This window comes from Theropithecus gelada, chromosome 12 (assembly GCF_003255815.1).
Source record: "Theropithecus gelada isolate Dixy chromosome 12, Tgel_1.0, whole genome shotgun sequence".
NCBI classification, from domain to species: domain Eukaryota; kingdom Metazoa; phylum Chordata; class Mammalia; order Primates; family Cercopithecidae; genus Theropithecus; species Theropithecus gelada.
Window position 1 is genome coordinate 30,686,981 of NC_037680.1, and position 15,566 is coordinate 30,702,546.

The 15,566-nt window shown below is 42.2% G+C and overlaps 1 protein-coding gene across 1 annotated transcript in view; it reads right to left on the minus strand.

Annotated features, from left to right (window-relative positions):
* Positions 1 to 15,566, minus strand: part of NEB (nebulin) — a 223,573-nt gene that overhangs the window by 53,324 nt on the left and 154,683 nt on the right. The window contains exons 101-111 of the mRNA XM_025404794.1: positions 15,056 to 15,160; positions 14,121 to 14,228; positions 11,649 to 11,753; positions 10,715 to 10,822; positions 10,042 to 10,146; positions 9,839 to 9,943; positions 8,759 to 8,857; positions 8,299 to 8,409; positions 3,810 to 3,914; positions 3,051 to 3,155; positions 2,702 to 2,806 (exon numbers count right to left, since the gene is read on the minus strand). Of these exons, the coding sequence (XP_025260579.1) occupies positions 2,702 to 2,806; positions 3,051 to 3,155; positions 3,810 to 3,914; positions 8,299 to 8,409; positions 8,759 to 8,857; positions 9,839 to 9,943; positions 10,042 to 10,146; positions 10,715 to 10,822; positions 11,649 to 11,753; positions 14,121 to 14,228; positions 15,056 to 15,160 (1,161 nt within the window). The remainder of the gene's footprint in view (positions 1 to 2,701; positions 2,807 to 3,050; positions 3,156 to 3,809; positions 3,915 to 8,298; positions 8,410 to 8,758; positions 8,858 to 9,838; positions 9,944 to 10,041; positions 10,147 to 10,714; positions 10,823 to 11,648; positions 11,754 to 14,120; positions 14,229 to 15,055; positions 15,161 to 15,566) is intronic.

Sequence of the window (15,566 nt, forward strand, 5' to 3'; positions counted from 1 at the left end):
GGAGAAAAAAAAAAACCCAAACAAACATAACATTGTTGAGCCCAAAATATGCTAATGTACCTGGAAAAGGGAAAAAGGTCTAGCTTCTAACTCCTGGTATTAAAATGCCTTTGTAATCCCAGCACTTTGGGAGGCCGAGACGGGCGGATCATGAGGTCAGGAGATCGAGACCATCCTGGCTGACACGGTGAAACCCCGTCTCTACTAAAAAAATACAAAAAACTAGCCGGGCGAGGTGGCGGGCGCCTGTAGTCCCAGCTACTCGGGAGGCTGAGGCAGGAGAATGGCGTGAACCTGGGAGGCGGAGCTTGCAGTGAGCTGAGATCCGGCCACTGCACTCCAGCCTGGGTGACAGAGCGAGACTCCGTCTCAAAAAAAAAAAAAAGAAAAAAAAAATGCCTTCTCCACTAAGCAGTCTTAAAACTTTATTTCAGGCCGGGCGCGGTGGCTCAAGCCTGTAATCCCAGCACTTTGGGAGGCCGAGGCGGGTGGATCACGAGGTCAGGAGATCGAGACCATCCTGGCTAACATGGTGAAACCCCGTCTCTACTAAAAATACAAAAAACTAGCCGGGCGTGGTGGCGGGCGCCTGTAGTCCCAGCTACTCGGAGGCTGAGGCGGGAGAATGGCGTGAACCCGGGAGGTGGAGCTTGCAGTGAGCCGAGATCGCGCCACCGCACTCCAGCCTGGGCGACAGAGCCAGACTCCGTCTCAAAAAAAAAAAAAAACAAAAAAAACAAAAAACTTTATTTCATTATAATCTTTATCTTTGTGATATTTCTAGAGAAAACAGCTCTGATTCTAAACTGAGAACATCATAGAAGATTCATCTAATCTACACAAGATGGGTGCTTCTCTGCACAACCTATTTTCAACGTCAAACAGTTCTTTTCTTTTTGGGTAGCTGAGCAAACACACAATGAAAGGTGTCTTTTCTTTGACTTTGTAATTTTGTTTTTTAGATGGATCATAAGATTGCTTAAATCTACTTGTGGGGCTAGCCACGGTTAATTCACTGAATTAAATGCCAGATACTACCCTTGTTACATTAGACTATTGTAAAGATCAGAGTTATCAGAATTTCTACTGATAAAGCCCTAGGGATGGCACTGTCCAGTGGGGCATGATGAATCCCAGGGCCAATTTCCATGTGTGGTCACTGCTGTAAGATATTAATTCAGCTTGGTTCAAATAAATATTCAACAGTAACTTTGAAGTGATAATGATGTAGGATGTCACAAGAAAACTAAAAATATCCTAGAAGGTAGATTTTGAGGGGAGTATATGATTTTTTCCCAGTATGTATGTATGTATGTGTGTGTGTGTGTGTATACACATATATATACACACACACATACATATATATATATATATATATATACACACACTTTTTTTTTTTTTTTGAGACGGAGTCTTGGTCTGTCGCCCAGGCTGGAGTGCAGTGGCCCAATCTCGGCTCACTGCAAGCTCTGCCTCCTGGGTTCATGCCATTCTCCTACCTCAGCCTCCCGAGTAGCTGGGACTACAGGCACCCTCCACCATGCCTGGCTAATTATTTGTATTTTTAGTAGAGACGGGGTTTCACCGCATTAGCCAGGATGGTCTCGATCTCCTGACCTCGTGATCCGCCCACCTCAGCCTCCCAAAGTGCTGGGATTACAGACGTGAGCCACCGTGCCCGGCCCCAGCTTATATTTTAATCACTAACTGGCATTGCCTTTTTCTAACTAGTAGGCTCTTCTCTGCTCCAAATAAAAATTCCTAACAACATTATGGAACTGAGATATTGTTCACATTTGCTGTACCTTCTCTTTTCTGCTTAGGGCGTACTGCAATTACCTTAAGATGCCTTGAAATCCTAGAGTTATGTTGCTAAGTTGAGGGGGTTATGAAGTTGGCTTGATTTTTGGCTCAGTTTAAGTCCCAACATGTCTAGTCCTCTGGGGTGTGGCTCTGGTAATGGGTACAGTGAATTCCTGGTTGGGCCCTGAGACACAAAACCTGTAAGGACTGGCTATTTACCTTGGAGTCACTATTTCACATCTTCATTAACTGATTATTACCATTAAAAGGCAGCCTTGCCCTCAATTGTGTGATATGGAAAATGAACATCTGTCCTCCCTAATTTTAACCACTGTGTCATGCATCATTCACATGATCTACATGCAATTAAGAGATGAAAGGGAACAAACATTTTCTGAGTGTCAACTAGGAGCCCAGCAGCATGCTAGACACATATACATTATCTTGTTTGGTTTTACTTAATTATCACAATTTTCATTGTCATTCCACATATATGAAAAGAGACTCAGAAAAATTAGACAAATGATATAGAATCATACAGCAGGCAAGTAATAGCATCAGGATTTGAATCCATGTCTTGCTGACTCCAAGACCATAATTTTATGGATAAGTAAATTAACTGTCAAGTATCCCCAGAAAATGCTACTGAAGAATTACAAGAAAGGGTCATATTTTTACTCAGGAGAGAATTGACAAGAATAGGCTTCTGGTATCTCTCAGCTATTTTGCCTGACTGGTATTCTTTGGGCCATTTTTTTTTCCTCCTTAAAAAAAAGTGTGTTTTTTTCCTGGGCCATGACTTAGAACTATGGATACGGCTGAAATATGTTATGTTTCTTAGGTACTTCAACCTCAGCTCTCCCTATCACAGCAGAAGAAAAAAGGAAAGGATGCATACATCACTGGCATTCCAGTAAGCCCTCTTGGCTCTGATGAGGATTGGCGTGTCTGGAACTGGAGTGTACTTGTCCTTCATCTTTTCATATTGAATCTTGTACTTTTTCTGAGAAATAAATACAGAAGAGAGAGACAAGTTTAAATGTCTTCCCAATTCCCAACCAAGCCACAGGTCTTGTGGAGGGGCACAATGTGTTACACACTTTAAGAGAATAGCTCTGCCTTTTATGTTTTGATGATGCTGAGCACCATTTATAGTAATGAACTCTCTGATCAGAGGTAGCAGGGGAAGGTTTTAACAAAGTATTTTTCCTTTTACCCAGTGCCTCAGTGCTGAATTCCTATCTTACCTCGCTGACCATGTCCTTCACGTCTTTAGCGTGCTTCAAGGCTGTGGTCTGGTTTCCAGCGTGATGATGGGGTCTCTCTTTGGTGGCAAGTTCAACATACAGATACTGAATAAGAGAAGAAAGTGAGGTGTCATAGAGATAAAGCATTTAGTATTTAGCATTCAGTCCACTTCATTCATTTCTAACCATTCAGCGGGAAGGTGGTATCTGCTTACTGTCCTGATGTTTGCTTGCTTGTTTTTTTGTTATATGTGCTTCTGTTCATTTGTTTCTCTCTGTCTCATATTTGAAAACACATATACATACTCCAGTTATCTAATATGCCTACTGCTGAGCATGATCCAAGCAAAGCCATGTGATAAAGAATGCTAACAGAAGAGTGAGAGGATTCTGATAGACCCCTCAACATATTTTCCCCTCATTTTTGCTTGAATGCATGAAATATAGCTTCGTTTGTCTGTGGATAACAGGAAGATTCTACAGAATGATCAAGCAATGATTTTCATTAGTTTGAGTCCACAGACTTCACAAGTTTTATAACACTTAGAAAGAAGATATGGCATCCCTTACCTGAGTAAAACACAACCATAATGATCATGGCCCCAAAGAGAACTGCTTCTTCAAGTGCAGTGTTAGTGGGCATGAGGTTGCAGCCAGGACAACCAAGTGTGTGAGTCTGCCACTGGCCAGGTGAGGCCAGGCACATATAATCACCCCCTGTGATGCCTGCGTGGCAGGTTTATGAACCTCTGAGCTTACCTGACTCTGAAGCTTCTGCCCTCGCTTGGCTCTTAAAAGATCGGGAGTATCAGGAACTGAAGTAAAGATTGACTTCTGCTTCTTGCCTGCAGCTCTGTAGACCAGCTAGACATAAACCAAGTCATCACCATCATTTCTGTTTCATGGGCATGTTATGTTCTCTGCAGATGCCTTCACTGCTTTTACATAGAAAAGGTAGGAGCCCTCCCACTGCAATGATTACAGTTTCTTCCCAATAAACCAACCTTTTATTTACCTCCTGCACCCTCCTTTTCTCTTTTCCCCTGTGTCAAAACAAGAGACATTCTCTAGCCTGTCCAAAATTCAAGCCTCCTGCTCTGTTCTTGGTCCCACTTGCAGTTGTCCCTTCTAGTACCCTATTCCAGCAATTGTCCCCTTCTCCTCTATATCTTCCATCCTTCTTGTTTTCCCAACCCTGTCTTCACCTGCAAACAGACTCAAGACCTCCCGTCATTAATTAAGCCTTTTCTAGCCTCTAGCCAATGGCCTTCATTCTTCTTTTCTCAGCCAAGTTGCCTGTGTTTCTTCTTTGCCTCTCTCTTTTGATTAATTTCTCAAGACCATAGTTTGGCTCCCACCTACTCACACCAATGAAGTCACACTCATTGAGACTACCAAGAACTTCATGATTGCCACGAACACTTCTCTGTAGCAACTGAAGCTGCTCAGTGTTTCATTCCTGAAAACTCTTTTCTCTGGCTTCCATTCCACCATTCTTCCCTAGGTGGCCTCCTGTCTTTTAGGCCTCCTCATCAGCCTCCCTCTGTGGTTCTGCTCTCATGCAAAGGCTGCTGTTAGCTGGGGTGAAGGATTGGCCCCTTTCACCCAAGACATTCTCCTGGGGTGATCTCATCTGTACCTGTGATCTCAAACATCACTTTGAGATTGATGACTTCCAAATCTGCATATCCAGTGTCTTTCCTGAGCTCCAGACCCAAGTTTTCTGCAACTTTCTGAATTTGGGTGATTTACCATGTTCAATGTATACTTCTTTATATTGCCTCTATCTCTATCTCAAATTACTTCTCCTATTTTCTCTGTTTTGCTAAATGACTCATTGATATCCCAGTTACTCAGGCCAGAAACTGCAGGGAGTCATCCTAGGCTTCTCCCTTATTCCTACATCAAAATGGTCATGAATCCTGGGCCCCTCACTTTGTGATATTTTGAAATCTGATTCTTTGCCAACACCACTGCTCTAGTTCAGCCTTCCATCTTATTTTCTACATGTCGAAACCACCTGCTCAGCTCCTCTATTGGACCACTCCACATGATTCACCCATCTTTCAAAAGTCTGAGACACATATTTTTTTAATGCTCAAATCTATTCTTCATAGAAATAATTCTTCAATGATTTTTCATAAGGTCCAAGGGCATTTACATAACACCTATGAGTCTTTATAACCTGGCTCTAACCCATATTTCTGTAATAGTAGCTTCATTTCCCAGTGTCCTGCCACACCCCTATGTGCTATGTAAACTACTCCCAGTTACAAGAACTCATTATGGCTGCTTTCACAGACTGTCCTTCCTGCCTTGAATGTTCTTCTCCCTCTTATTTGCCTGGAAAACTCCAAGAGTCCATGCTGTCTTGATTATTCCTATATAAGACCATTTATCACACTGATGCCTGTTTCTTCTCCAAGACTAGGGCACAGCAGTTCAGTGGTACGATCCTTTCATCAACTAGAGCTCAGACAAAGGGCCTAAAAAATAATAGTTCCCTAATAAATGTTGAAGGAATTTAAATAATAAGGCAAATGAGAAAGAACAAATGGAAACCAAATAAATTCTAATCATGGATATAAATACCAGTTGAACAGATAAAATGTAAGAAATACACATACACACACACACACGTCGATTTCTTTAAATCCGAATTATATACCACTGCAAGTTAAAACAAAGTGTAACTCGTGTGTTTGGGGCTGTTTTTCTCATGTTACTATTGAGAGGAAAGAGATAAACTAAATGAAAACTTAATGTTTCTTACAAGCTAAATTTTGAGTAAAGTAAATCAACAACTCATAGAATTTTATGGTTAAAATGAGCTCAAATCATCATTTAGTCCAATTCTTCAGTTTAGGAAATTAGGGTGCTAAAGTTGTGAATTACATAAGGTCATATAGCTAACTGGAAGTAAATCTGGGACTAAAACCCAATTCTCCCAAGCCATTTTTTCTTATTTTTAAATTTTATTTATGTATTTATTTTTAGAGACAGTGTCTCACTATATTGCCCAGGCTGGCCTCAAACTCCTGCACTGCAGTGATCCTCTGGTCTCAGCCTCCCAGGTAGCTAGGACAATAGGTATGTACCACTGTGCATGACCTCTATGCCATTGCTAGAATTATACATTTCTCTGTGTATTATATTTCCCCTGTACTTAGGTATGCATCGCTTATGCTTCTTGGGACAACATGCCTGCTTCCTAGTACTATAAATGTGTATATGTCAAGAATCTACACAATTGAAAGACAACTCAAAAATCAGTAACTTCTTTTAGCCATCACACTTTTTACTAACTCAATGTTTTCTAAACTTTCCTGGTATTAACTCCCACCACGGTTCTTATTAAAAACGGATTCGTAGGCTCTCTGCCAACCCTTCTGAATTCAGGGGAGTGGCTTGGATCACTCTTATGTGATCTGGGTCTGGGTCATTCTTATGGAGAGGCAAATGTGGTGCAAACTGCTCTACCGAAAAATATCCATTCTTCTTCCTCCGTGCTGATGCGCAATTTGCACAAAATCCCCCTGGGAATTGAGAAGAGGAGAAACTAAAGTTTTAGATAATTCTGAACCCAGAAAGCCAAAAAGAGTAAAGGTATTTCAGAGTTATTTTTACTCTGAAGCACTGTAAGTTACCATTTTACTATGATTATGATTATGATTATGATTATGATTATGATTATGATTATTTGGTAGCTGGAGGAGAGATGTGGTGCAGTGGTTTTCAACACAGGTTGCATATTATTAAACAGAATCTCTGTAGAGCATCTAAAAGTATACAGATGCCCAGACACAGAGAATCAGAGTCTGCTGTGGAACTGGGAGTCAGGGCCCTCTCTGGGTGGTTTTTAAATATTTTACAGGTGATTCTCATACTGAACCAGAGTGGAAAAGCACAACTTTACTAGGATAAAAATAACATAAGCATTCCAGTCTGAGTGCGAGCACTGGCTGAAATAACACAGTGAAGCTTTTAGGAAAGCAAATGGGCTCAATGTTGCATTTGCAAAAGCTGAAGAGTTAGTCATCCTCTGTCTCTGGCTCACTGAGTATAGGAAGCTGCATATCCCCTCCACTGAGGGTGACATTTGGTATTTCAGGGCATCGCTAAGAGCATAAGATTCCTAATCAGCAGCCATCAGAGCTACTGAGAAGGATGAAATGGCCTGGAAGCCAATGCTCAGCTGGGTGAAGCCACAATACAGAATGGTGAATGCACAAACTGTTGAATGGAGCTACAATACCAGAGTGACAGTAGAATGAGAATGGTCAACTGATCTATAAGAAGAGCAACCATTTACACTTGTGAAATGCCCTTTGGCAAACATGCACATCTGTTATGGCCAGGGCACTATGGGACACACATAAATAACATGGGGTCCAATCATCAAGGAACCAACACTCTAGGTGAAAGAATCAGATCTATTCACAAATAACTGCAATATATCAGGAGCCTCAATGCCAACTGAACATGAAACTAAGTAGTCTGTTTTTTACTGAGTAGGCAGCAGAGCTGGGAGCCATTGAAGACTTTTCCAATGGCACTGCCATCTTCAGGGCTCCTGATAGCAGGAATTAAAGAAAATTTTGAAATAAGTTAAGTTTAGAGACAACAAAAATAATAAATAAGAAGGCCTTTCTAGGCCAGGCGTGGTGGTTCATGCCTGTAATTCCAGCACTTTAGAAGGCCAAGGCGGGTGGATCACCTGAGGCCGGGAGTCCGAGACCATCCTGGCCAACATGAAGAAACCCCATCTCTACTAAAAGCACCAAATTAGTCAGGCGTGGTGGTGCATGCCTGTAATCCCAGCTACTCTGGAGACTGAGGCAGGAGAACTGCATGAACCTAGGAGACGGAGGTTGCAGTGAGCTGAGATCATGCCACTACACTTCAGCCTGGGCAACAAAAGCGAAACTCCATCTCAAAAACAAGAAAAGAAAAAAGAAAGTCTTTCTAATCTATAAAATCACGCAAAACCCCTCATCAGCCCTAGACATAGGAAGAGCAAGTATGAATATGCTTATCTTACCAAAAGGGCGCAAAATAAGTAAACTGAGGTAAAGTGCAGCTGGTTGACTTGCTTGACATAGTAGCCATTCCACAGTGAAGAGGGGAAATATTTTACCTGCCACAGTTGCCTGAACAGCGATCACTAGAGGAACTAAGAACCTTGTGGAGTAATTCAGTTTGTACTGGTCAATTTGGTTGACTTTAGTGACAAGTAAAGGGTCCTCACCTCACTCAGATGTGTCTTCAGTTCTTGCACTTTTCTGTATTCTGGAGTGTCAAGCACCACTTTGTATTTGTCTCGCATCTTCCTTGCCTTATCAGTGTACAGGTAATTAGACTTAAAAAAAAAAAAGAGAGAGAGAAATACAAGTTGATTAATCACTTACGGGATTCATGTCATGTTGTCTTTCAAATGGCTGGCATGTGTAAGCTGAGCAGGGCTTTCATGTGTCCTGGATGTCTTCCCAGGCAGAAGCAAAAGCAATTGTCATTTAAGGAAGCTCAGCACCTTCCACAGGAGGCACAGATCACATTAAGCAGGTGATAACCGGCTCAAGTGAGTTAATGGTAAATTTCCCCTTAAAAGTAGCTGCAGGCTAAGATCCCTTCTGCCTAGCCCTGGAGGCTGGTGATGGGAGCATCCAGCTGTGCAGGGGTAATTATGCGTTGTGATGATGTGCACTCACCCAGAGCTTCCGCAGGTGCCGGGAGCGGACCATGTCAGGAGTGTCATACAGGAAGCAGCCAAATCCCTTCAGGACCTGCAAGTCCTCTTTGTATTTAATCTGAGAGGCAAACACAGAAATACAGCTGGTCATAAGCAAATGTAAATCAGGAAACACAAAAGATGGAGTAGCAACACTTCTTCATTACTGTATCTTTCGTTTTGGTTCATCTACTTTTTTTTTTTTTTGAGATAGAGTTTCATTCTTGTTGCACAGGCTGGAGTGCAATGCCAAGATTTTGGCTCACTGCAACCTCCGCCTCCCAGGTTCAAGCAATTCTCTTGCCTCAGCCTCCCTAGTAGCTGGGATTACAGATGTACATCATCATGCCTGGCTAATTTTTGTATTTGCAGTAGAGACGGGGTTTCACCATGTTGGCCAGGCTGGTCTTGAACTCCTGACCTCAGGTGATCTGCCCACCTCAACCTCCCAAAGTGCTGGGATTACGGGCATGAGCCACCATGCCTGGCTGGTTCATCTACCTTGTACTCTTAGTTTACTTGCACCCAAATAAGTCATGGGTTTTTTCATTTAAGTCTCTAGCCCTGAGGTGAGGAGAGAACACTGCTATTATTTTATTACTGTAATATTGATTGGAGAAAAGAACAGATTGAATGGATTGATCTTTTAGGAGGAGAGAACATACAAGGAGAATGAAAAAAGTGGCAGCAAGAAGTTGCTAACGGGGTCAGAGTAGGGATGAGTGAGAGGAAAATACTCAACATGACCTGGGACTGAGGCCACATAGGGAGTTAGGGAGTGAGGAGTTGGAATGATTCCATGTTGAATGTAGAATGGTGGTCACTGAGTGATCAAGAGTAATGGCAATTCTGTCTTCCCCAAGTGGTCCTCTTACTACTGTTTCCATAGCTGGAGAATTGTGGCATCCTCCTCCCACATTGTCTTACCTCCAACTTGTACTCTTTGTTTAGAAGTGATTATCAGAAAACGCTGTTCCAAGACCACTGGTTGTTTTAACTGCTGAAAGCAAGCCTGCCTCTTGTTAAGACTACTCCAGAAAGACCCCTACAAGATGCTTACATCACTGGTAATGTCTCCTACGTAGCGGCAATGGATCACTTGGGGTGTGTATGGCAGAGAGATCATGTGGCCCTGCATCTTGAAGAAGTCTGATTTGTAGATCAACTAAAGAAAAAAAATACCCAAAAACACATGCATTAGAGACCGAATGATTGACATTCATCCCTGTCTCTACTCCCTGTCTTTCCTAAGAAAATACCCACCTCACTGACAGCCTCTTGTGTCTTCTTGACTTGGCGGATCTCAGGGGTATCGGGAGTTGTATGGATCTTGTCTTTCAGTTTGTGGTACAATTCCCGATACAGTCTCTACATTGGAGGAAATATCATTACAGGTATTTAGTAAGGGATGACGAGAGCATCTACTGACTAATCAAGAATAAAATATTTTAATAAGGAAGAGGGGAGGAAATATCAAGGATATAGAAAATGATTGAGATTAGGAAAAAAGGAGAAAATGAGAGTTATTTCATTTTGGTGAAGAATTCTGAGCACAAAGCCTTCCACTTTCTATCAGACGGTTGCATAGTAGGATCAGATATGCAAACCAATAGTTGGTGTAGAAAACCAGGATCATGAGTCAGACTAAAATACAACCTTATTAAAGATTTTTGAATATAAATGTCAAAAGAAGAAATTATTTCTTTAGAAAAGTTTTGCATCATAATCTATGGAGCCGAGTCTCTCCAAGGCATTACCAGATACAAAAAAACCACTGCCAAGAAGTATCAGTATCAAAATGTGACAATAAGGACCTTTTTCGTTTTTGCTGGTATGTAGGTTTACAACTGAAATACAGTTAATTCTTAATGCATTTCAAACAAAGCCATGGCTATTAAAACTCAGTATGTCTCTTGGAGAATCAGCATTCAGGTACCTCGCTGGTAACATTGTTGACTCTCCGGACGTGCACAAATGGAACATCTTTGGGACCAAGTGTATACCCATATGCCTTGGTGTGTTCATAGGCTTCCTTGTACTTGAACTGCAAAAGCAAAGTTGGAATGAGATCAGTGATGGGTAAACAAGAAGCGACATTACATTTCTGCAAATAGAAAAGAGATGTCATCTTTATTTGAAAAATTGCTCTTTTTAAGGATTAAGTATGAGGAAAAGTCATTGACAAAATTTCAATATTAATCCAAGCCTTGAAAATTATGTCTTATAAAATAAAACCAGGCCCAGAAAAGAATAAAATTCGACCTCGCCTAGGTGAAATCTGTTTGTAGGGAGGTGTGCAAAATGCCAAAGAAAATCTATATTTTTAGCCCCAATGTGGCTAGAAAATTAGAAAATACAATTAGGTGTTAGATTATTAAATCTATCATATCTATATATATATAGATATAGATATACACACATACACACACACATATATATATAATATACTTCCAAAGATGTTATCTCTTCTGCAGTGAAACATAGCAGAAGGAAGACAATACTATCACCACACCTCAGTAGTGCGTGTGTGAAGTTGCATTTCCAGTAAATGGCTTGGGATAATTCAGGGTGCATCTGTGCAAATTAAGGCCAGCAGAAGTAGAGGCATCATGACAGCCATGGGCCCTCAGCCAAGGCTCCCACGAACATCCTGTTCTAACCCACAGGGCTACCCAGGCACTGCTGAATTGCAGAAGTAGTCAATTCCACAGCACCCCTCAAAAATGTGCTGTCTCTCCTCTCCAGCTCCCATCATTCTATCAGGTTGAACCTTTAGGGTGTGACTGGAGGATTAGGACAGGCTATTAATTAATATGAGTCTCCTGCCACCCCACCTTCAGACCCATCTCAATGAGGAGGAGACTACTCACATAACTGCTCATGTAACGGGTGTCCTTGATGTGTTTGAAGTGAGGAGTGTCACCTGGAAGTCTATATCCAGTGGGCAGGGTGCGCAGGCTGGTTTTGTATAGATTCTGCCGGAATGAGGAAGAGCAGGTTAAATGACATCTGGCATCAAGTAACTGATTTGAGCTTAACAAATCACATATCGCTCATGTTAGGTTTTTGACTAGATACTTAATATACTTATGCTCACTGAATTGATTTCAGGAAAGAATTAAATACATTCTAAGAGTCATAAAATGAGTCAGATTACTCTTCACTTATTGTTTTGGAAAAATAGAACAATGAGTGAAATGGTTTATTGAAAGTAGTTCCTGGCCAGGTGTGGTAGCTGACATCTGTAATCTCAACACTTTGGGAGGCCAAGGCAGGAGGATTGCTTAAGGTCAGGAGTTGAGACCAGTCTGGACAACATAGCAAGATCTCACCTCTCCAAAAAATTAAAAAATTAGCCAGGCATGGTGGCGTGTACCTGTAGTCCCAGCTACTTAAGAAGCTAAGGTGAGAGGATCACTTGAGCCCAGGAGTTTGAGATTGCAGTGAGCTGTGATTGCACCATTGCACTCCAGCCTGGGAGACAGAGGAGACCCTGTCTCCAAAAAACAAAAATAAATAAATAAAAAAGTAATTCCTCTATGCTTCTGAACATATGCCCAGTTGGCTGTATGGCATCTAGCAAGAATTTGGGAAATGCAGAGAAGACAGGTAACCAAGTGTCACCTCTGCCATTACTCCGTCCCCAGGTGATGATGATATGCAAGCCATCACCAAGATATAGCCAGGCACATGTTTGCATTACCCTCTCCTGCCTCCTCCAAACACAGTATGTTGACATCAGGCCGCGAAGAGGTCAGGATGCACATGTTCATGGCAGAAAGGGAGGACAGGGAGGAGTGTCTGTCTGTGACCTTAAATACTCTGTCTCTTGGAGTTTAGGATTAAGAATTACATTTAAGGCCGGGCGCAGTGGCTCAAGCCTGTAATCCCAGCACTTTGGGAGGCCGGATCACGAGGTCAGGAGATCGAGACCATCCTGGCTAACACGGTGAAGCCCCATCTCTACTAAAAAATACAAAAAAAACTAGCCGGGCGAGGTGGCAGGCGCCTGTAGTCCCAGCTACTCGGGAGGCTGAGGCAGGAGAATGGTGTAAACCTGGGAGGCGGAGCTTGCAGTGAGCTGAGATCCGGCCACTGCACTCCAGCCCAGGCGACAGAGCGAGACTCTGTCTCAAAAAAAAAAAAAAAAAAAAAAAAAGAATTACATTTAAAATATGAAAAACCAAATTATTTTTATTTTCTAGACAGGGTCTCACACTGTCACCCAGGCTGTAGTGCAGTGGCACCATCACAGCTCGCTGCATCCTTGACCTCCCTGGGCTCAGGTAATCTTTTCACCTCAACTTTCCAAGTAGCTGGGATCACAGATGCATGCCACTCTAATTTATTTTTGGGATAAATAATTTATTTTGGATTTATCCCAAATAAATAAAATAATTTATTTTGGGCCTCTCAAAGTAGCTGGGATCACAGATGCATACCTGGCTAATTTATTTATTTTTGTATTTTTATATAGACGGGGTTTTACCATGTTGCTCAGGCTGGTCTCCAACTCCAGGCTCAAGCTATCCGCCTGCCGTGACCTCCTAAAGTGCTGGGATTACAGGCATGAGCCACTATGCCGGGCCACAATTATTATTATTTTTATTATTATTATTTGAAATGGAGTTTTGCTCTTGTTGCCCAGGCTGGAGTGCAATGGCACGATCTCGGCTCACTGCAACCTCCGCCTCCGGGGTTCAAGCGATTCTCCTGCCTCAGCCTCCCAAGTAGCTGGGATTACAGTCATGAACTACCATGCCTGGCTAATTTTTTGTACTTTTAGTAGAGATGGGGTTTCACCATGTTGGCCAGGCTGGTCTCGAACTCCTGACCTCAGGTGATCTGCCCACCTCAGCCTCCCAAATTGCTGGGATTACAGGCGTAAGCCACTGCACCTGGCCCAAAATTATTTTTAATATTCAAGATGAGAAATAGCATGAAAAGTTGAGACCAAATCAGCACCACTGGGTAACACAGAATAGGCAGGTTAAATATGCAGGTGGGATCCAGGTTCTTTCTCTCCTGAATTCCAGCCACAATTTCTAGTTCCTCTTTTATTGAGGTTAAAGGCCTTGTCTCTGTCATCTTGATTTTCAGCTTTTTGAAAGCAGAGAAGGTATATTGGCTTTCTTCTTTGTAACCTGTAAATATTGCTAAAACATGCCGATTTATGGTAGTTTGATTGCTCCATAGGGGGATCCTGGCAGCTAGGAGGGAAGACAGATTATGCTCTGTGTTTTTGTTTTTTCACCTCATGTGAATGGAACAGCATTTATACAAGGTAAGGTGAGCTGATGGAATGGATTTCTGCTGGGCACTACCAAGTTCTCACTGCTTACCGAACTCTGGAGCTTGTATGCATGAAGGGCCCGGTCCAGATCCACGGTTTTGGTAGTTGGAGCCACTTTGCCTCTGACACTGTGCACATAGTCATAGTGGTAGACAGCCTGGTGCAAAAGAAGCATTGTTAGAAACAAAGAGAATGGGAACCCAGGTCCCTCTTTAAAAAAAAAATAATGGTAGCCTGCTTCCCTTTGCCTGGAGAACTCATCTGACATATTACTGTGACTTGTCCAATAGGATCAGAGCCAGGGTGTGGACACGTGATCACACTGAGACGAGATGGCCCAGGCATAAGAAGAGGAGGGGTGGGCATTTTACCACTAGAAGTTCCAAAATAATAGGTCTCAATGTTTGCACTCACTGGCAGGATTTGATATTGACTTACCGACCTGTGGAGTTAATAAAGAAAGGGCAGCTTTGTGCCTGTCCTGCCTGCTGTGAATCAGGTGTCATAGTGGGTGCTTCCTTACGTCCCCATTTTATGCATCAGAATGGGAGGCTCAGATGGATTAAGTGCTTTTCATAAGCCTTATAGATAATGTGTGGTAAAGGCGGGACTGCACTCCACAACTCTAACTCCAGAGCCTGCTTGCTGCTTATTCTACCATAATTGGCTCTAATTTATTAAATGGCCTAGACGGAAATAAACTTGCTATGACACAGGGCACAAAAAACAATGCTGGAAGCGCTAAGGCACAAAGTTACTTCATAGACTCAGATCACCTACAGCTCCGCCCAAGCAAACTGCTTGAATGCATCAGCTTTCAGGAAACAATCGCCAGCAGCATCTTCAGTGCTTTCAAACGCACCAACTCTGGTTTCCTAGTTAGAAAAGACTTGGCACTGCCTGGTCTATGGTTTTTGCCACCTCTGCTTGAGTGGTGGCCCTGCCTTTATTACTGTCCACTTAACTTCCCCAGAGAGCACTTACGTCACTTAGCTGTTTCCCACTTTTGACAGCCTGCACGTAGACTGGTGTATCTGTGACAAGCTTATAGTCATTCCTTGTTTTCAGCATGTGAGCTTTATACTTGATCTGCCGAGAGGAAGAAAACAAACCCATGTTGGACCATTCCTTATGCTTGAAACTGCTGGTTTTCATAGAGGGCTTGGTTGCTTTTAACTCATGAGATTTACATTCATCAGCACTTATTCAACAGACCGAGATGCATTTGAATTTTATAACAGTGTAACCAACACTTATATGGGGCTTCTAGAGTCTTCTAGGACACTCGATAACTACTCTTCTAGGAAAGTTTAAGCTTTCTTACTGAAATCCTCATTGCAATATTTAATTTGCCTGGAAAATCCTCTCTTTACAAATAGAGCTTGTCTATAGCATTGCAAACGCTAACAAATGACACTTTCCTAAAATGGCAATTAAATGCTTGTTAATATATCCAAAATAGCCTAAAATGTAGAAAGAGAAGCCGGTGGTCCCT